Source organism: Seriola lalandi, unplaced genomic scaffold (assembly GCF_002814215.2).
Source record: "Seriola lalandi dorsalis isolate HSWRI2012SDOR001 ecotype SW California unplaced genomic scaffold, Sedor1 jcf7180002054464, whole genome shotgun sequence".
Classification (NCBI taxonomy): Eukaryota; Metazoa; Chordata; class Actinopteri; order Carangiformes; family Carangidae; genus Seriola; species Seriola lalandi.
In genome coordinates, this window is record NW_019525017.1 from 443,821 (window position 1) to 465,811 (window position 21,991).

The 21,991-nt window shown below is 41.0% G+C and overlaps 1 protein-coding gene across 2 annotated transcripts; it reads right to left on the minus strand.

Annotated features, from left to right (window-relative positions):
* Positions 1 to 2,854: 2,854 nt before the first annotated feature.
* LOC111658702 (liprin-alpha-3-like) lies at positions 2,855 to 20,811 on the minus strand. 2 transcript variants are annotated; one of them, XM_023411328.2, is made up of 31 exons: positions 20,476 to 20,811; positions 17,608 to 17,709; positions 16,983 to 17,147; positions 15,809 to 15,883; positions 15,622 to 15,681; positions 15,260 to 15,388; positions 13,968 to 14,060; positions 13,522 to 13,574; positions 12,821 to 12,914; positions 12,538 to 12,672; positions 12,266 to 12,349; positions 12,027 to 12,158; positions 11,870 to 11,932; positions 11,581 to 11,660; positions 10,988 to 11,174; positions 10,691 to 10,884; positions 10,325 to 10,568; positions 10,097 to 10,236; positions 9,852 to 10,000; positions 9,604 to 9,700; positions 9,200 to 9,281; positions 8,766 to 8,966; positions 8,546 to 8,608; positions 8,007 to 8,033; positions 6,696 to 6,871; positions 6,414 to 6,511; positions 6,111 to 6,286; positions 5,862 to 5,930; positions 5,262 to 5,424; positions 3,875 to 3,943; positions 2,855 to 3,746 (listed from the first exon to the last, which is right to left on the minus strand). In XM_023411328.2, exons 1-30 carry the CDS (start codon positions 20,809 to 20,811, stop codon positions 3,891 to 3,893), a joined length of 3,720 nt encoding a protein of 1,239 aa, XP_023267096.1. In that variant the 3' UTR covers positions 2,855 to 3,746; positions 3,875 to 3,890. The 2 variants fall into 2 exon arrangements, with proteins under 2 accessions (XP_023267096.1, XP_023267098.2); XM_023411330.2 differs by lacking the exons at positions 2,855 to 3,746; positions 3,875 to 3,943; positions 5,262 to 5,424; ... (2 more) ...; positions 6,414 to 6,511; positions 6,696 to 6,871 and having other exon boundaries at positions 8,007 to 8,287; positions 20,476 to 20,808.
* Between the last annotated feature and the right edge of the window lie 1,180 nt (positions 20,812 to 21,991).

Consider the following 21,991-nt stretch of genomic DNA (forward strand, 5'->3'; position numbering starts at 1 on the left):
GTATGAAGCTAACAGTATGCAGTGCCACTTACATAAATCAGACATTATCAGGCTAGCATGAGCTGCTATCTTAAAGTTTTGACATTACAAGGCTAGTATTAGCTGCCAAACTTCTAATGTGTGAACATTATAAGGCTAGCATTAATTACTACTCTAGGACACAATGCACACTCTGTCTGCATATTTTTCCCCATTAAGTGTATTTCACTTTTTGTTCTTTATCTGTTGAAAGTCTCTGTATACTGAATTACTGAAAACCAGAGTTTTTAAAAGAGAATTGGTAATTTGATTCTCGTTATAAAATCTTCTTCTCAAGTGATTTCACAGGCAGGTGAACAAGCAGAAACCCGAGTACTGCACGCACAACTTTATCACAGCTGTAAGAACTACAGCACTCAGCAGCCTCTGGCTCTGTGCAGACTCAGTAGCAGCCTGAAGATGGCGTCTGCTAGAATGCAGGCATGTGTGTTGATAGTTCCATGACTAACTTTTTTTTGGTTGTTTCATCTCCTCTTTTGTACTTTCAGATCAGAGATACCAAGGAGGAATGTTTCAGAGAGGAAATACCAGACGAGATGGTTCTTAACGGTGAGTTTAAAAACCCATAAGAACATGTAACGTAACCACAACCTCAGCTAATCGAGTTAACTTTATTTTGGTTTATCACTCCCTAATTCTTCACATCCGGTCCATGTACAAAGCAAAATGATTTCCTTTTGAAATCACTAAAAAAGTTGTATACAAACTGTAAGAAGTTAATAGTTTACTGTGTAAGTGTTGATAGCTGATCACATCAGATGTTTTTGTGTTATTTCTGAATGTCACCTGATCTATAATCACATATGATTGGCGTAACCTCATGGTGATCATGCTGAGAAATGAAATGCTGTTTTAAACTGAGAAACCTGATTTTAAAGCAGTCATTAACCAATGATCTCAATTCTATTTTAAACAATCCAGTTATTTTTTTAAAGTATATTTTTTTGGGCTTTTTATGCCTTTATTTGATAGTATTGTGGAGAGAGACAGGAAACGGGGAGGAAGAGAGGGGGAATGACATGCAGCGAAAGGCTGTCCGATGCGGGATTCGAACCAGGGCCAACTGCAGCGAGGACTGTAGCCTCTACACATGGGGCGCCTGCTTAGACCACTATGCTACACGACGCCCCAATCCAGTTATTTTTACTTCCTTATTGTTCACTGAAATGTTGTTCATAGACTCTTAATGATGTTTGACATCAGTTACACAAAGCAGTGCCTTTCCACCTGGGGGTTTCTCCAGCATGTAGTGTATTGTATATTATGTACATTTCTATTCATGCATAACTTGTTTTGGCAGAAAAATTGTAAAATGTTATGAAATGCACATTTTGATAATTGTTATATAATATACCATTATCATTATTTTATTATCATTATTCTTTTTTAAATATAAAAGTATTAAGGCAGTGAGACAGGAAATAACTCAGTGTATGGGTAATATGTAACCCAGTTAATGTTGTTGTAATGTTAACCGACTTACTCTTTCTTCAAAGTGCATGACCCTTTTGTTTTATTCCATTGTGATGCTACGTAAGGGGTCAGTTCATACACTATTCGCTCACTTGTCAGTCATAGGACTATAGAAGCCATGGTCAAATAAATTACTCCGTTTGGACAATTAAAACAATTATGAAAAAAAAACAACTTAAAAATGTCTCATCAGTATTTCAGCAGTCTGAAATGAGAGAAAGTATTTCATTGACCTGATTTTGAAAGTACCATATGTAGTTTTAAAGATGAAACTCAGCCAGGAGATGGTGCTCTCCTGTTTATTTGTTCAGCCATGTTTCATGAGCACAGGAAGTTCAACCAGCACCATTGTGTGAACATTGCTCCTGTCAAAAATACTAAGAGAAAATGCCATCATACACTTAATTCAGGACAGATTCTTTTGATTTCAATGGCCTCCTTCTGTGACTCCTTATTGCATTTCATATGCAGTGTGACTCCATAATCTAAATCCGTTTTCACCTGTTTAGGATAAGAACACCAACATTATTCATAACCGCTTTGCCATGCCTAAGAAGCAAAACGGGTTTCCTCTTCCTGTTTTGGCTCATATCCAGTCCTGTGCTACTACATTCACCCGACTGAGCAAAATCATATAATATATACTGTGTGTCAATTTCTTTACAAACATATAGATAGTAGAGGGCTGTAACCAACAAAGACACAGATTGTATAATTGTCTGTTTCCATGGTTCAAATAAAGGTGCAAATTCATTAGTGAAATATAAAGTGAATACAAATATATTCTTACACTGTAACATAAAAATGTAGCACAGTAGTAATTGTATGCCTAACATTGCCAATGGGACCAAATTAAAAGTAGAAACAAGAATATACCACCTGAATATGCCCCCCTCCCCAGCTCACACCTTGCACGCCTTGACCTTTGGTATGTCTTAGTCTTAGTTATGACCCTTGCTGCAAAGTATTCAAGATACTGTAAAGAGAGTTCAAAGATAAACAAGGCGTATACATTTTAATGGCTCTTTCGAAAAGGACAATCGAGAGCGCCATTACAGCCACTTACCTGTGAGTAGTCAGTGTGAGGGGAAACTGCAAAATAACTCCTTCAGCAACGTTTTACAGGTATGTTTTTTTTAATTACAGCTTTTACAATCATTATCATTATTGTTATCATATTATATTCAATTATCATCACTACTCTCCAATAATATGAATTTAAATCATAACACAATTTTTTTTTCAAAATGTACACATACAAGTAGCATATCTTAAATGTCCATAATTTAAAACATATTTCCTTTTTTTCAACCTAAAATCAAATTACAGTCAGTCTTAAAACTAAGTATGAAATGAACGTACAGTTTAATACACACACATACATACTGTACATACATACATACATACATACAATAGCAGTTATCATAAAAAATGATAAAAATAAAATACACACATTTTACAAAGTCCTGACCCAAGCTTTCACATCATTAGATGATTGATATCATGACGTTCACTCTAAAATGGTTGATTTTGGCATGCATATTAACACAAATGCTTAACTCTCTTTTTCCCAGTTTGAACAGGATTTTGTCATAAAGCACTTTGCTAATTGTCTCATTGTCTGACCTATTCACATTTGTGCATCTCTCGTCTGTTATGGCTTAAGAACATACATTTCATTTACCCTTTATACACTTACATTCTCCCTTTGAACCTCCCTCTCCCCAGATTCTACTGTATTGTTATGTTACTAGGCAGAGTATGTTCTATTATTAGTCTAAATTGTAGTAAGATCACCTGAAAGGATGTGTGTCGGGGAATCATTCTCTTGATCTGAACAGGAATGCATTTTCCAATTTTAAAAACTATAAATTCATTGTGTCAATATTGCCATCTCACACTAAAAAACAGAAGATGAATTCACGATAGGCGATGGTCACTTTCTACAGAATCAAACAGCATCATGCCACAACTATGGATCAAGATGGAGTGAGAGAGAGAGAGAGAGAGAGAGTAAGAGAGAAACGGATGAATAAACAGACATTCACTCATTATTTTATCATGTTTTCAGAAATCATTCACTCAGTGTCTTTGATTCTTCGAGGCGTCTGGCTCGAACGATGTTTATCATCTTCTAGTGTCCATTTTTGATTTTAATCCTCAGTTTTTTTGTTTTTTTTCTTCAAAAATGTGTTGTTTTTTTTTTTTCCTTGGGTTAGGATGGAGGTGGGGGTCTGCAAAACAGAATAAGACACACCTGATGAACCGTAATAGCTCCTGCTAAGATGTGACATTTGATTTGGTGTTCACACAAGCTGTTTTTAGCTACAGATACAATCGTCTGTGGGGGTGCTTTTCTCACCTGGTGTGCTTATCTTTTAGCAGGAATATGTTCTCACGGACCCCGACTCTCCTCTTGGACCAGAGTTTACTGACAGAGAGAAGAATGTAATTAGTAAATATACTGTATACATGTGGTTCTATTAGACAAACTGACCTGAATCGGTCAAGTATCTCAAACTGAAACAAGTAAACCTGGAAAAAAAGTGGAGTTTTCAATGAAGATGTTTTACTGTAAATCCAAAAGGCTCCCTCAGTCCTCACTGTTTTGAAGGATAGTGCTGGCATTTGCTTGTGTAAGGTCATGATATGCCTGCTGCGGAAATTAATTTTAATAAGTATGTATGAATAAAATGACAAGAAAACAAGTAACACTGCGCTACTTGTGGATTCTTCTTCACCAGGGGTGCTATCAGATGGGAAGCTGTGGTGGCAATGGCTACTACCTCATAGGAGTAGTTTAATATTATGGGAAATACACTTATTTGCTTTTTTCCAAGAGTTAGATGAGAAAATATGGGGCTAAAGTCAGCAGCTGATTAACTTAGTTTAGCGCATGGACTGGAAACAGGTGGAAACAGCTAGCCTGACTGTATTATGGCTGTAACGTAAGCTGTGTTACTGAATACACCACCTAACAAAGTCTGTTGTACAGACTCTTGCATTAAGAAATGTCCTGTATTTACTCAGATCAAATAGATCGGAGGGTCAACGTGTCCACAAAGTCAGAAGATACAGAAACACAAGATAACACAGCTGAATGACTGAATGATAAACTTGCTTATATGTTGATGAATTGCATATCACAGTCAGTTTTTTAAATCTCTAAAAGCTGGATACTGTATTATCAAAGGTAATGACTGAAGCCAATATGGCAGCCTGGAAGGTAGAAGAAGGTCATCAGTAGTATAAATGACATACAATTTAAAACTAACTAAGCCAATATCATTGATTCACAAGTGACAGAATCACCACTGAGTGACCGGTGCATGAATATGTGTATTGCCTTAGGGAAATTTCTAAAAGGCAACGCAGGCAATTCCTCAAGGAAGTTTCTCATTCCTGTTTTCAATTTTTGGCTTGATTTCCACGCTACATCTTTACAACAGCTCCTCAAAACTCAATCATCTAAACACTTTTGACCATGTTAGAGGATTTGACCGACATTTTATCACCATTATTTTCACTTGTTTGAAGGGTAAATGAGCAAAGACCATCAGGCTAAAGTAGCACAAATTTGCACGCAGCATAATCTAAGTACGCCTGACTAAGTTTGTTAGTATAAGTATGAGTGGTTTAACATTTCATAATGCACATTGTGTTTGTTTCCTCACAAATAGGAAGAAAAAAAACAGTGTAATGCCTGATCCTGGCAGTGCTGCTGTCATGCCCACTGAGCGACTCCTCACCTTCACTCTGGACTTTTCTCAGGGTGACGGAGGGGGTCGAGATGGCGGAGGCACGGAAGTTGGCAGGTAATGTTTCTGAGGAGTCGGAGGTCACGCCACGGAGGTCCTTCTCTCTGAACATCTTTCTCCATGATGGTGACCGTGTAAATGTTTTCGTGCCATCCTGTATAGACAATTAAATATCATCAGTGTTCACAGTGGAGGCTATCTATTTCAGGGTCTTATTCATTATGCATAAGTGGGGTTTAACAAAGTAGTATTTGACAAAGCAGGATTTGTTGTGACAGTATACCACAGTTGCACAGTTTTTAGTCCTACATGCTGTAACTAAGCAATTAGCACTGGTGTAAACACAGCTGAACCACGCTGGCATACCAACAATTTGCCAGCAGTGCATGCGCTGATGCCATAAAGGCACTTTATAAGGAAGAGAGATACTTCAGTCTGCTACAGTATTTTACCAGTGGTAAGGAAATGATCATGGCACACATTTAACAAAGAGCAAGAATTGAAAAGTTTGGATCAAAGGCCCTATTGTTAAGTAAAATTGTTAAGTGATTATCTTGATTGATTTTCCACTGACAGTCTGCTTTGTCGTACCTCATCTGGCCTCCTCTCTGTTCCCATGGAGATGAGAGCATTGTACTCCTTCTCCAGGAGCTGCCTCGCCTGCAACAGTTAGACGAACAGAGTTTTAAGATCATAATTAAGATAATTTAGGGGTTGAAGATCGGGATTATCTCGGCAATAGGAAAACAGAAGGTGTTGCAATGTGAATTTCTCTACAGAGATGTTTTTCTACATTCAGCTTCAACGAGCTGACAGTAATGGTGGTGTATTGCGGAGTACCTGTGTGTTCTGATTGGGTATCTGGAGGAGGAGGGCCAAGTCAGTGTAGTCAAAGGTGTCATCCAGCGCCAGGAGGGCCCCGTGCACCCCGCTTTCTAATAGGTTGTCGGCAAACTCTTTCAGACCGATTGACTGCACCCAACACATCACTCGCTCATTGGACCACACCATCACATCTGTGAGGAAGGACGCAGAAAAACGGTTATCTCCAGTTCAATATAGTTGCAGGAATATGTGTAAATGTACTGTATGAACTGAAATCACGTCTGAAGAGAAGATTTTGCCATTAACCACAGGGCTCACCTTGATTCTGATGTTGACTCTCATCCCTCCTCCTCTCCAGCTCCTTCCTGTCATAGTTCAAGCGCTTCAAGCACATGATGCCATAGTGAAGACTCACCCTGTAAGTGAAAATGACACACTGCTTTAATTTTCACCAAAGCTGGTGTGTGTGTGTGTGTGTGTATATATATATATATATATATATATATATATATAGACTTTATACACCCATGGAGATGGTGCAAAGAAAAAGTGGGACTCAAACAGAATGTCACGAATAAACCGTGAATCTCTCTTTCAGACCTGTGGAAACTGTCCACCATTTTCAGCTGACCCCTCAGCTCTTTCTTAGTGAGGTGATCAAGCATGCGGGCGTCCACCAGTGACTCCATGAAGTAGGAGCGGTACTGGGGTAGACCCAGGCTGGGCAGCCATTCGTTTCCCACCCACTCGTGGTTCATGTCTCCATAGGCCAGGATCTGGAGGACGGAGGGGGGTGATGGAGATGAACAGAGTGAAAGGACACGGATGAGGTGTTTAATAAACCAAAGGAAGTATAAAAAGTCTAATATTTATTTTATTGATTTTCTTCCCCCCAGTTTCCCTGTAATGTAATTGGTAACATCTAGGACAACAGCCTGAATTTGAAATGAAAAATAACAAGAAAAGATTTCCAGTTTAGTTTACTATCACTATATAGTCAAAATGGTTAAATATTTGGACTAAAGGTTCCTCACTCATTTTTTCATTATCTGAGCCTTTGTTATAAAGAATGGCATCATAGTTTTTATGTGCAACCTAAAAGTTTCAAGAAAACAGAAACTCCCTCTGTCTGCGGGTTTTTCCCCAGCTCCCTCTCCTTCCCTGGGTACTCCATACGCACTGCTGCCGGCCAACAGTCATGCAAAACATCCCTCAGCTTTGCCAGTTGATTGAACAACTTTTGGATTGCCAGTTTGTGGAAAATCCTCAATTAGCATGACGCTAGCTCTGTGATGCATCAGGAAAACGCGAACTCAAATTGACTGTTACATTAATAACGTAAAGTGTGGCTTATTAGAAAGTGGGAAATTTAGAGTGAAATCATTCAAAAAAATTTTCCAATTCATAGTCTGCTGTGGAAAAAAGCCTTATAACTCAAACTCTGATTTTCACTCTGTTGTTCTCTGTGCTGCTTCCAGAGCCCTTTTGGTTTTCATTTCAGTCATTTGATGAGTTTAAGATTTACACACTTTTACCCTCAAGTGATAGAAAACACACTCTGGTAAAGTGTACAACAACATAGTTCTTTATAAATAACAGTTTACATGAGAAACAATGCAGTTTACATGCCAAGACAAGTAGTCAGATTGTGTTAGTTTAATGGAATAATTGATTACGCTCATATGGAGGTGGTTTTGGCATAAGGTGCTTATAGCTCAGTAAATTATGTTTGTGATTAAAAACATCTTGGGCAGTTTTAATATTTCATCATTTCCCAAAGTTCCCTGAGTAATGAGTCTGTTCCCATCTTGACCTGACACCAGACTGGTTCAGCCTTCCAGTAATAAACGCCACATTATGCTGCGGCATGTGATGATCACGTGCACTGATTAAATAAACAAAAAAACTCACCTGGTCCCAGCTGAACTCCTTCTGCTCCTTGCGGTTCAGGCAGAGAGGAAATGAAAGAGAAAAGGGGCAGAGAGTCGCAAAGAGAGGGGAAAGATCAGGGACGGAGTGTGTTTGTGTTCGTGTGTGTGTTATGGTGAATCGGTGTCAGGGCAGAATGAGAGGAGGAGAGGGGGAAGGCAGAAGGAGGAAAAGTTTTGTTAGTGAGTGAGAATTAGTTGGAGAAACACTACATCAAAACAGATTTTGAGGGAATAGTAAGGGAAAGGTGAAGCCAAACATGCCTAATCAGAGACAAAGAAAAAGAAAAGAGTTCATCAGTACGTGGGCTCCGGTCATACTGATACGTGTTTAGAGGCCAAAACATAAACCAATTAATTACATTACAGGCCTATATACAGAAAATACTGCAATAAGGTTTGTATCAGAACTGTTTCAGTTTTATGTAAATGAAATAAGTGCAAAAGCCACGAACATAAAGTAAAAAACTAACCTAAAATCTCTAAAAATGATTTGGTATGTAATATTATATTCAGTCTTACTGGCTTGGTGGCAGCAGTGAGAGACTCCATCTCGGCATGTGTCATCCAAATATTACTGGTCGACTGTAATGACAGTAAACAAATACAACATCTTTCTCCTTCCTTGACATCACCGTATGAATTTGTTAATGTCCCACCTGTGTGCACGTGTGGATTGCACACTGGCGTTTGGAGTTACATCATGCTTTTTTTTTTTCTTTTTCTTTTTACTGAGCCTTACAGAGCGAGTGCTTGCAGGTGCAGATGGACTAGTGAGGGAGACCATTTCCTGGATGGCCAGGCGGAGTTTGAGCCTGTGTAGAGGGTTGCTGATGCCAATCTCCCTCTGGATCTCTGTGTCCGAGAGGTTGGCCATGATGGCGCCGCTCTTCACGTTGGCACGACACGCTGCCACATACCATGCTGGCATCCCAACCCACAGCTGGGTAAACAGAAAGAAGACGCGGCGCATATTTAACGCCAACACTTGATGAATGATGGTGCTTCCAACGATCAGGTGACAAAAACCAATGTTTAAATGTCACTGTTGTATTTGCTGAGTACAGTTTAGTTTATGAGCTCTAGAAAAGTAAATCATGAATAACTTTGCATCACATTAGACTATCTGAACTGGACTGATCCTCTCATTTAACAGGACAATGTGCCATGACGTACCTCCAGCCATGTAACAACAGTTGGGCCGTCCCATGAGGCGAAAGGAAGACCCTGACGACAGGCTTCCTCTAACAAATCGTGCCTGGCAGGGAGAGTGGAAAACAGAAGTTTGACGGAGATTAATTTCTTCATATCTCACCTTACCACTGTATCCTTCTATAAATAGAAAAATCACTCTGAACTTGAGATACCATGACATTTGTGCCTTGCAGCACCATTGGGTCATATATTTTTTCTAAATAAATGATACAAGGGGAATTAAAAGCCCCAACCCTGGCCTTGTTAGTGTCATGCTTTACTCATGGCACCTGACTGTGCCATTTACTAAAACGACTGTACCCTACAGGAGGGTTCAAAAATCTTTGTTTAACATGAGACGTGTGTGGAAAGATGACTGATCTCACTTCTTTTTGCTGCGGCGGTCTTTTTCAACTGTTCCCGTCCCAAGTTTAGCGAGACCTAAGGGGTCAGCTGAACCCAGGTCATCAGACGGTGTGGAGGCTGAAAAAGGTCAGAGGTTAAACGTGATAATTACTTCATGAATTCACCAAGCTGTCTGTAATTCTCCCTCTCTGTCAACAGATACATTTGTCAGTTCGAGAGGAAAAAAATGGCCTTTGGGATTTTAGTAGTTTCCAGTCGGTTCACTGACCCAGTGAGGCAGATTCGCGCCCAGGTGCACCGATCCTCCCCTTTTCCTTTTTGCCAAACAGACGACCAATTGATGACTTAATGCTTTTCTTTTTGCTGGCTTTGTGGAGGGAATCCTGGCTGGCAGTGGTGACACCATCAGCAGAGAGACTAGACAGAAATGGGGAAAGAAGGCGAAATCGTTCAGTCTTGATGCTAGTGTCTGAACCAGACGAGGTATTTATGAGTAAATGCTCCTGAGAGTACCTGCGAAATTCACGGTGGTCATCGAGGCCTGCCCCCGGGTGAGTGTGTGTCATTCGGTCCAATCGTAGGGCTCGAGGAACAGGGGGAGGGGTGGAGTCAATCAGGGCAAGTGCTCGGCATTCCTCGCCATCTTTGCTATTCTGTAGGGTGTGAAAAATTTCAGTAGATTAACACAGTTTGACTTGATCTGTAGCTTATATCACAGCTTTGACACCTTCGACGCAGTACCTGTCTGTCAGTCTCCCTGGCAGGGGAATGTGGGAGGCGGGGGGTGGAATGTCCAGAACTGGGTGGTGAGGGAGACGCCAAGGTGGAGGAGGTGATGGAGGGAGTCATGTAGCCCCTCCCGACACTGTCCCGTCCTCCCAAAGAGGACGGTGGAAGGGGCGGGGCATCGAGGGCCACGCTGCTGACCCGGCTCTCGATCTCCTCTGCCCTCAGCTCTGTGCTCTCTTTTTCCTCCTGAATCAGCCTGAGAGACGTGGAGAAGGAAAGGGAGGGAAAAACAACAATTTGTTCAGGGGTTTTCATTCTGCACGTCCAACATTTCTGTGGGTGAGACAGACAGAAAAGGAAACCTGTAACAGAATTTACTTAATCTCCTTGTTAATGGCCTCCAGTTGTTCCTGTAGCATGATTGCCAAAGTCTGTACATCTGTCTGTCCGCTGGGAGAGAGAAGCTCCGATCCAAACAGAGTCTCCCTGTCGTCCTCGTCATCGGAGCAGCCCCCCTCCACACCGCCCTCAAACCCAGGGCCCAGCATAGAACCGCTGTCCCACTCTCCGTACTGGAAAGAACGGAAAATGGTTGCAGGAGATGATGTCATCCTAATAATCAATTCAACATCATCATCAGCATCACAATCATCAACATTATCTCAGCCTCAGCACCTTGTTGCCATCGTCTCTAGGAGGCCCCCACCGGCCGCGGTGTGCCCGCCTGACCACCACCCCACTAGAGGAGCTGCCGTAGCCAGCCGGGAGCGAGCCTCCGCCCTGGGGGTACCGCAGCTCTGAGGCGCTCCCTGGAAGAGATCTTCGAAAAAGGGTGGAGGGAAGTGAGCTCACGCTGCCCGCCCTACGGTGAGAGCCAGAATTCATTTGTTACGCCACAGTACTTGAAAAGGACAATGTCCCCATTTTCTGGGTGTAAAGTTACAACAAACAAGTCTCTGTGGGGAAAAAAACAATCGTATTAAAAGAGTTGCATCCACATGAATTAAATGCGTATGTATTATTTGCATATTTGGCAGCTAGAATAACACCCTCTAGGTGCTGTATCAATAATTACTTTTTAAAATAGATCTTAGTGGAAGTACATTAAAACTAAACAGGAGAGTAAACAAAAAAAACAAATTGTGCTCAGATGGAACAGTGTAGATATAGTATCCCTTGGGAGATTTTGCTTTAATTTGGGCATTCACAAAATGTAGAGCTTACTGTGTTGTATAAATAAACCCCCTTAAAGGTTCATTGTGGCTAACCTGGAATAAGAAGAGCCAGGCCTGCCTCTCAGCTGATCCAGCTCCAGTTGGATTCGCTCCAGCTCAGCAAGCAGCTGCTCCTGAAGTACAGAGGAGAAAGGCTTTAATCTGACCCCTACTTGTTAAAGATCATGTCTGTTCTTTGTAGAGAAAACGTTTTATAACCCTTTTGGTATTGAATGTTCAGCAAAAACGTATTTTCACAATATTTACAAATTATCTCGACTCTTCACACATAGAACATGAGGATAAAATGATAAATAACGCGTTTAAAAAGAGGACTGAATACCTTATTAGCTAGAAGGTCATCTTGGATTTTCTTCATATTGGACAGTTCCTCTGAAAGAGCATTCTAACAGAGCAGAAGAATAAATATACTTTTTCTTATTCTTATTTTTTCACTCTGTCACAAAATGTACTGCAACACTGATTAGTCTTCCTCTCACCTTCTCCTCCAGTGCTGCCATCCTCTCCTTGAGGTGGAGCTGCAGTCTCTCGTTGGACTCGGACAGGAGCTTGTCCACTGTGTCCGAGAGACGTTTGTTGTGTTCGTCATTCATCTTCTCCCTCTGCCTAGCCTAAAAGGAAGCAAGACCGCAGGAGAGATGCTCGAGGTAAACAAAAACAAGGTTTTAATTATTTTAATAAAGGGAACTGTGGCGAAGTGGATCAAGATAAGTGATACCCTCTGTAGTTCCTGGTTCTTCTCCTCAAGTTGGGCTTCCATTTGCCGTAGCCGCTCCTCAAAGTTTCCGTGGCGCTCCTCTGCCTGCGTTACATAAAATAACATAAGAATATTTCCAAATGCTCTAAGAAGTGTGTGTGAGAATTATATTACATGATTATCTGTTTATTTGATCAACAGATGGCAGCTATGACAGTGTTTAAAGTAAATCAAACCTTTTAAATGCAACACTTTACATTATCCAGTATTTTGTCGCTCCGGACTCAAAGTACCTTGTTGAGAGCGGCAACTCTTTGGGCAAGCTGGGCCTCGATCTCAGGCAATGTCTCTGCCCTCTGTAGGGTCTGCTGGAGCTTCTGCTTGGCTTCATCCAGACGCTCCTGTAGCTGTCTGTTCTTCTCCTCACTCTGAACACACAAACAAAAACACGTGCATAAGAGCTGAAACCCAGGAAAGCACCCCACACACCTGATCCATCCTCACCTTTCTAAATACTTCTAAAACGCCGTCAGGCATAACAAAAGCAGACAATTTATTATTTGAGATATTCCTTACCTGTCTGTGCAGGGATTCCTTGCTGGCCAGCTCATTTTCTAGCTTGTCTTTGATATCATGGAGAGAAGTCGCCTCCCTCTGGGCGCTGAGGTACCTGCACGCAACACAAAGCCACCATCGAATGTGAGATTGGTGCTGCACTTCTTAACCAAAAATAACATGGTATATATGATTACATGTGATCGATTGAGGAGAAACAGATGGCTAATCTAAAACTAAAAAATGCCATCCCTGATTGTTCAGCAAGTATTAGACAAATGGGCTTTATTTGCATCAGTTGTTAAATGAAAAAAATGATATGAAAAAAAAATGTGACGGGAGCTGCGTACTGAACCATCTTTAAACACTGACTATGACTGCCTCTATTATACATTTGAGTGGACGGCTTGGACATCCACAATCTTCTTACTTTCAATAAACTGTGAGCCAGGAAGTCTTTTTTTTTTTTGCTTTTATCACACAGCTGAATTCTTAATAAGAATATAATGCAAATGTCATTATGTAAAACAACCTTAGACTGTATAAAGAGGTCTCATGAGACCTTTGCAACACATTGCCAGCCAACAGGTGAAACATATGGTCCTTCTGCTATGTCCATTACAGCTGATGTATGAAATTCTGGTTCCAGGAAAAAAAAAAAAAAAAGGTAGGAAGTCCTCATTAAAACTAAGAACAGATTCCTCAAGCACAGCAAAGATTACCTGCGTTCTAGTGTTGTAATTCTCTCCTCCATGTCCTCCCTTTGGCAAAGAGCCTGAAGGAGACAACAATGTATCATGAAACAAGATAATGAACAATGTCGAGTCTTTCATAACATACATGATGTAACAGTTTGTATCACAATTATATGATAATGGCTAGGTAAGAGAAAGAACTAATGTGTGTATGGGCTACATAAGTGGTGAATGTTAATGCTATGGGTCTATTTACAATTAATTCTGCATTGAAATCAAATCTACAGTAATATCAGTAAGTAGATTTCGACCTCATAACTGTTTAATTTCTCTGAATTTCACTCTCATTACCAAATAATGCATATTAGTACTTCTACAGCATATGCCCATTGTGTTCAAATATACACTCGTAGCCCCGGGAGTCGAGGGAGCTCAGGGTCTTGGCCAGGAAGAGACAGATTGGCCCGACAGACCTCTTTCACTTCCCTTTGGAGCTTCTGATTGGCCTCCTCCGACTTCGTCACCTCCCTCCTGGCGGCCGCAAGCTGTTCCTCTATTTCCCCAACCTGACGTGACACCACGAAAGGGACACAAGATGACACAGATTGAACGTACGTGAGTCAGTGTTAACTGCCACAGCACCAAGTGTAAATAGACACGACAGTGATAGATTACGAATGTCTGTCTGCTCAGTGTAAGACTCTTAAAGAGCAGCACTGACATAAGTGCAGCACGCTGACTTGAGAGTCTGACACAGCCAACACGCAGAATGTGCCTCTGACTGCGTCTCTGTTTTCTGTTCAGTCACTTAGTCATCTTCATCCAAATACCTTTGACCTATTGCACAATACTTTATTTCACAAGGCTACATCCAGCACGTCTATGATTAAAATCAAATTAAATGTCTTTTTATGTATTAAAAATTATTATAATTATGACTTTTCAAAGCTGCTGTAATAGTCCAACTGGCCACAAGAGGGAAGAGGGACACCAGCAGACCTACTGGACATCACTCCCCTCCTTCTAGTGATGTACTGTTGGAAATGCTTGAGAAATAGCTTGGCAGTACACTGAAGGAATTCATTATGATGTCTTCATTCTATTAACTAAATTAAAAAACAAAACGGGAACACAAATGCACAGATAAAGTACAAACTCACTTGTATTCCTATACTTGTGAAGACTACATCCTAACAAACCCTATAACCTTCACAGTCGGCACTAACCTCAACCTTTACTCCTACTCTTAACCTTATCCTTATACCAACCTTAAAAATGGGACATAGCATTAGTTCAGGTAGAGCGGCTACCAGTAACATCCAGTTATATTCCTACTGTGTAGCTAATATAATGTGACACTTCTCACTATTGCGCTGCTGATATGTTCATACCAATACTGTTTACTGTTGCAGCTCCTTCACCACCACAGCATCTGTTCTTACACGCTAAGAATTTTTGGTATTTTTTAATTTAACAAAAACTTAATGTTTCACAATCAGCTTCTGCCAGTTAAAAGAGGTTTCGTTTATTTCACATGAGAGATTTGCACCGATTTGGATTTTGCAGAATCAGGATGTGAGGAGTGTCGTGAGGCTGTTAATGCTGCGAGGCTGCTGTCAGTCAAATGCAGCTCTGATTTCAGCTTAAACCCTGAGGTCAAATGCTTGCTGTGCTGAAAATGTCTTTCCCTTTTGGAAAAACCTCCTCACTCTGAAGTTTCAAACCTCATATTGGTTTATAGATGTACAGAATCGCACGCACTCACCTGCCGGCACATGAGGGCCAGCCTCTCCCTCAGCTGGGAGAGTTCGGCTCGCTGTCGCTCAATCTCTCCTTCTCTCTGTCTTTCCAGCTCGCTGTCCTCCAGGCCAGAGGAGGGGCCGTTGGGTAGTCGCTGCGATGATGGCAATGTAGAAAACAAATGAGAGTGAAATGAGAGAGAGAAAGAACGAAAAAAAAAAGAAGAGTTAGAATCAGTTAAGTTTGCAGCTAAATATTAAATGAACTGATGAGATGAAATCACACTGACACAGCATGGGACCGCTACATCTAATTTCTACTGACTTTCTTGACGCTAACACATACACAAAAACAACTGGAACCAACATGCATAAAACCCTCCCTTACATCTTTCCCGCCGTCCACCCCTTGTTGACGTCTTTTAATTTGGTCTCTTAAAGAGATTACCTGGAAAGAAGGGAGACAAAATGGGCAGACGGACGATATGAATTAATGTTTCCTTCACTTCTTGGCGTTCTTCACACCGAGCTTAAGAGTCCTGGAGACACAGAAAATCATTTCCATTCGACTTTACCTCTTGAGAAGACGCTGCAAGTTGATCCTCTAACATGGACACCCTCTCAAGGGCCACACGGAGCCTCTCTCGCACCTGTGCCGTGAAGCAACAAGGAGTGATATCAGTTGACCGGCCATCATGGTGTTCGCAAATTTAAGATTCAAGCTGCATTTGTATCGCTAAAATGGATTTGCCCTTTTGCTCTCCTAAAGTAACTCCATCTTCTGACCTTCCTGATAAGCTTTTTTAGAAAGAGCAGGAAACAGTTTGAGGCGATAGAGACAATTAAAACAGCTCATGAGAGGCCAAAACGCATGGTAACAGAATTCCTCCACAATAGGTGCATAAGGTATTTCTGTGCACTGCATTGCCATTCACTTCATTTGATAGGATTTATCTTCCTGGGCATATGTTTATCCGACTTCTAGGAATGTTCTAAAGTGCAAACTTAAAAATTCTTCAGTAAGAGTGAAAAGTAAGAGAAATTTATAAAGTGACCTACTTCTAATTGCAGGAATTTTAGAGCAGCTGTGAGTTTATCAGATGATCAGTCACATGCATCCTCAAAGCAAGAAGAGTAAATCTGAAGGATTTACCTGTCATCTGCCCCGCTGTTCTTTTTTTACAGTATTGTTCAAACATGATTTTAAGGGGTGTAACATCTGTTTGCTTATGGGAAAGAAAGAGCTGCAACTTGTGAGCTGAGACAAACCTATTGTAATTCAGACTCATCACATCACCATAACCAATCATATATAGTACAGTCAATCCAAAACATATGCTAAATGGTGCATCCCCAATGTATCCTGCAGCCACATCTACTACCACAAACATGGAGGTAGCTTAAGTTTAAGAGGCCCTCTTTTTTTTAAAGAGTTAAAAATCTGTCTCTTTAGCTGATAAATGCTCCACTATGTTCATCAGCTATAACTGCTAACTTTGTCTGTCTGTGTGGTGCTAGGTCAGCTAACTTAGCCAGACCGTATGTCTGGCTTTAGCAGCTTTGCGGGCCAGAAAAGCACATACACATCACATAAAAGTTGTTGTGAGATCAACTGTAAATATTGAAACAGGTAAACAGGTAACTACTGTGAGTAGGAGGAAAAGTGAAGCATGTTTACCCTTTGTCTTTCGCCAAAATGCAAACTTTAACTACCTGATCTACATTTCAAAGATAAACAGTTTGACCTACCTTCTCATCTAGGGCCTTGTGGTGCTCAAACAGAGACTTGAGGGCCTTGAGGACTTCCACCTCACTGGAGACCCCTGCAGGGGACTGAGCTTGTCTTTTCACCACCGTCATCCTCAGACTGCGCTCATGGCGAGACACCAGACACTCCAGGTGTTCCAGCAACAACTACAGGAGCGTGTGGGTTGAAGGGGAAGGAGACGGCGAGGTGACAGGAGATTTCAAGAGGTAAGATGGGGGGGTTTGAAAGGGGGGGACACAGATGATGAGGAGGGAAAGAGAATAAGAGACAGAAACGGGAAGAGAGAGAGAAGAGACAGAGAATATGTAGAGGAGTGAAGGGTTTTAAGAGTGACAATGAGATGAAATTGGGTGGCGAGAAGAGCGCCGGGTAGCAGAAAGGGACAAGGAGTAAGTGGGTGAGATAAGAAAAGCAGATATGGACAAAAAAAAAAAAAGGAGTCATGAAGAGAAAAGAGAATGTGGAAGATAAAAAAAGGAAGAGAAAGAGAGGGGGGGGGGGATAGCAAATGAAACAGTGTCACACCCACACAACCACAATGGGTGAGGAAGATAACACAGAGGCTGTTACAGTGCTAATAAGCAAAATGGCCGCTAAACATCTTACACGTGTGTTGTTTCTCTCCGCCTTGAGCTCAGCAATCTCCTCCTCCCTCTCCAGAAGCTGCTCCCGGCAAACGTTCAGCTCTTTAGTCAACACAGCAAACTCCTGTGGAATACACAAGCTGCGTTCAGGGGCAAAGAAAACAAACTGTTTAAATGAATGGTTTTAATAGTTTAAGTGGTCTCTGCACAGCCATTTGTGCTGCAATCAGAGTTTAAAGGAACAGATAATAATTTAGGCCAGACATAGCCAAATCTAGTGACTCTTAAAATTAAATAGAATGGGCTGCTCTCACCACTCTCTCTCTCTCTCTCTCACACAGACACACACACATGAATGCTCACATAATGCTAAAAATACACCTAACCAAAGGCCTCCAGAAACACACATTGTGAAACACCTGAGACCAGGGATGTAGGAAGACGCACATGATGTAAACCTACATAATAATCATGTAAATCACTGACACAGTTTTCCACCACCACTCTCTCTTGCTCATCCTCCTCTGTGAACTCGCATTCACGGATGGATTACATCACACTGTTACACAATGGCTCTGCACTGGAATGCACAAGCGAGACCCCCCAAAAAACAGAGCATCGATATGTCATTTGCAGCACCGCTGGGAATACATTTGCAACCTGCACAGTGCTCAAACAGAGTGCAAACAGGAGAGCATGTCCTGATTTGCTTTAAAAAAAAAAAAAAAAAAAGGAAACAGTGAACGAAACCCATAGAATCTACAGTCAATGATTTCTTTATGTCTCCATAAAACGCACTGGAGGCTTCAGCGTCGAGGCGATTGGTGTTTATGAGAGTGACGATGATGTGCAGATGTTTACAGTCAGGATTACCTGCTCCATGATTCAAAAACAGTTGAAACTAGACAAATGAAATGGGTCTGTTTGCATGGAGGAGGGAGGAGAGAAAGAGCCAGAGATAGATCTATACAGATGGTGACACAGTGGGTCCATTGGCTCCTGGCCTTATGGGATTGTTTCTTGTTTGGATAAGGGTCAGCTTCTCAGTTGGCTTCCCTTGTCCCCTTGTCATTTCTTTTCTATTTCATCTCACTCTATCTTTCTAGGCTATGGCCTCCATTCATTTAAAGAATTTGCAGTGCCGATCGATGACTTGCATGGAAACTGAGTTATGCAAATAGGAAATACAAATTTGATTTTGCGTGGCATCTCATGTATAATATTTTACATTTTAGAGACTCAGCACCTGTACATTCAAATACATTCCCATAATGTTGTGTAGCTCTTTAACAAATATTCTGGGGCTTATCATTTTTCACTGTGTTCCAAGATTGTGTCAAAAAGATGTTCTGGGCTGCAGCTGATGATTATTCTCATTATCAGTTAATCTGTTGATTATTTATTGAGTAATCGATTAATTTTTTTGTCTATGAAATGTCAGAAAATACTCAAAAATGCACATTGCAAAGTGACATTTTGAAATAGCTTATTTTGTTGGACCAACAGTCCAAAAACTCAAAGACACCCACAATAGAGAAGCTAGAATATGGAACATATTGTATTTTTCCTTGAAAATGAATCAAATAATGAATCAATTATTAAAATAGTAACAAATTCCTTTTATGTCGATCAACTAATTGATTAATCAGCCAATTGTTTTAGCTCTAAAGTTGACAACTATATATTATAGTTATTATACAATAATATTGTTGTAATTTTTATCTGTAGTTAGGGTGTTGTTATGCCATCATCTTGAAATTTATATCATACAGTATTTTGAGAGAAGCATGTACTAAACTGTATTGTATTACATAGGTTTTTATTTGTATCCAGTCCTGTACATACACGTTTGGTTATTAACAAATGTGACAATATTATGTGCTGTCCAGGAATAATGAGAGTAGGGCTGCACTGGTGACTCAATATGTTCCGTGCTGAATTTCTTTAGTCACTTTTCTGTCTCCTCTCACGAGTTAATGTCAAAATTTGATCTAAAAATGCTGTAAAAACCCCTTCTGACCCCTCTGAAGATTTTGGAATAATAACAATGGTTGTAGCTCAAGATAGAGCAATATAAAATCAGACAATTCTGATGGCATTTGTTTTGGTTCATTTATGCAGTCACATTTTACACCCTACGAACTGGAGAAAACAAAAGGGGACCTCACACACAGTGCTGCAAGGGCAGTGAAGTGTGACAGCAAACTATACTGTAAAAACAATACACACACTGAGAGTTGTGGATTTGTCCCAGTGGAGAAAGAAAGCTTTTCATCTTACAACTATAGGATAAAATCTTCCGATTCCAGTCACTATTAATAAGCAATTTCACCCAGTAAAAACTAAAGAGAATTCCTATAAAATCAAGTATTCATTCAAGTTAAGCTGAGCCCATTAACAAATATTATCTTCCAGTGTCATTAATCATCTGCTAACAACATGGTCAACAAACATAATAAAGCCTGATTACACAATAAGGGGGAAAATTGCGGATGCAACTTAGACTAAAGAGCCAGAAGAAGATAGGCACATAAAGCCACTGCATTAGTAAGAACAACATTAGTGAGGAAAACTCAACTGAAGATGCAGAGAGGGAAGTATTTAACATCCACTTTCTAGCTGCGTCACTCTGCATGAACTGTCACAGCAAAGGCTTACTGTCTCATGAGCTCGCTTCACAATGACATGCACTGAGAAAAACACACTCATACATAACTAGACTCTGATTGCACAGAGGATAAACAATGCTACCTCACAAGGAGAAGTATTCCTTAACACACTTGCATTGCCAAAACACATACTTTCACTTCCAAACTAGACTCCATATACTTATGCACAGATTGTAAATACACACACACATACACACACCCACACACACACAGAGTTGTACCTGTGGCAGAGCAATAGATAGCTGCCTCTGAAGTGACTCCTTCTCGTGGCCGAGCTCGCGGAGGCGGAGCTGAGCCGTGCCCAAGCTCTCCTGTGTCTCCCTCAGGTTCTCCAGCAGCCTCTCCCTCTCTGTTAGCATGTTGACCATTAGGGACTCCAGGTTCCCTGTGCTGCCTCCTTCATCTCCTCCGCCTCTGGGCTCCCTCCCACCGAAGCCGCCTCCTCCGATCGCACCCCCGGGGCCTCCGACTCCTGCCCCGGCAGGTGAGGAAGGGCCCCCGCCAGTCCCACTTCGCCCATCCTCAGAAATGGTGGGCATCACCTCGCACATCATCATGAGACCGGGGCGTGTGTGTCAAGTCAACAAAGGAAACTATATGGGGGATTGTGCGTGCAAAATGTCTGTCACCGTGCGTTTCTGAGCTCGTACTAAAAGTTTGATGTATAAAATATAAATCTTTACATCTTCAGTTTTCCAAAAATATCATTCCTTTGGTCATGTCTACATATGTTCCTGCATTTATTGCCTTTACGTTTTTTTTCTCCAGCACTTCCTTCTGTTCGTCTTTGCTCACTTAGCTCACAAAGTCCCAACCTGCATGGTAAATGATCAGAATGCTTATGTGTTCCTATGTTATGCAAGAAGCATCTACGAGGAAGGTGTTCTGTGGGTGGCTAGGATCGGCGGAGGGTGAGGAAGGGAAGGGGGTAATGGGGAAGGAAAGGACAAAGGAGGGTTGATACTCCTAGATTGTGTCCACGAGGCAGAGCTCCTCACAGCACCATGGGTAAGAGCTGAAAAGGAAAACAGGCATTGCGTTAGATCCCCCTTAATAATCTCACTGTGCATATAACAAATGAGAAAGGACACTGCAAGCAAATGCTGTAGTTTGGGACAAAAAAAACACACTAATGTAACTCCATCGAAACGCGACACTAATACCTACTGATGGTTTGCAATTAGCATTTTTGACAAAACAAAGAACACGTTGACTTAGTGCACGATAATGTGATGACGACGCCAATAGATATCAAATCAATTCTGGATCTTTGCTTACACATCCACTCTGGACCTTTAGAATCTCAACTTACAATGAATGAAATGAAAGGCGTATTTAAGTTACATACACACTGAGCCATGCAACCTGAGAAACATCTTCAGGAGACAGGAATGAAATTATTACTGTTCAACCCAGTTATAGTCCAAAACACAGAATGTTACTTGAAATCCTGTGTGTTGAAGTAGTAGTCTGACTTTTTTTTTTTTTTTTTTTTTTAAATAGATTAAATCCCTTTTAAATAGTGAGCTTTAGAAAAGCTGGTTGAGAGAGCGCAGAGAGAGGCGGCTGTTTCCCTGTTTCCAGTTTTTAATGCCAAGCTAAGCTAACCAGCCGCAGACTGTACCTTTATATTTAATGCAGAGAAATGACAGTAGAATCAAACTCCTCATTTAATGTAAACATGTCATGCTACAACTTTTTTGATACTTGATGAAAAGAAAAGAAAAGAAAACGTGC

What these genes read in the sequence shown, in the direction of transcription:
- LOC111658702 (XM_023411328.2), bottom strand. Translation starts at nt 20,811, where the DNA reads ATGATGATGTGCGAGGTGATGCCCACCATTTCTGAGGATGGGCGAAGT. An exon ending in TGGCAGCACTGGAGGAGAAG is followed by an intron (nt 11,933 to 12,026) that starts GTGAGAGGAAGA and finishes CTGCTCTGTTAG; the next exon opens with AATGCTCTTTCAGAGGAACT. An exon ending in GACCACCGTGAATTTCGCAG is followed by an intron (nt 10,001 to 10,096) that starts GTACTCTCAGGA and finishes ATTTCTGTCTAG; the next exon opens with TCTCTCTGCTGATGGTGTCA.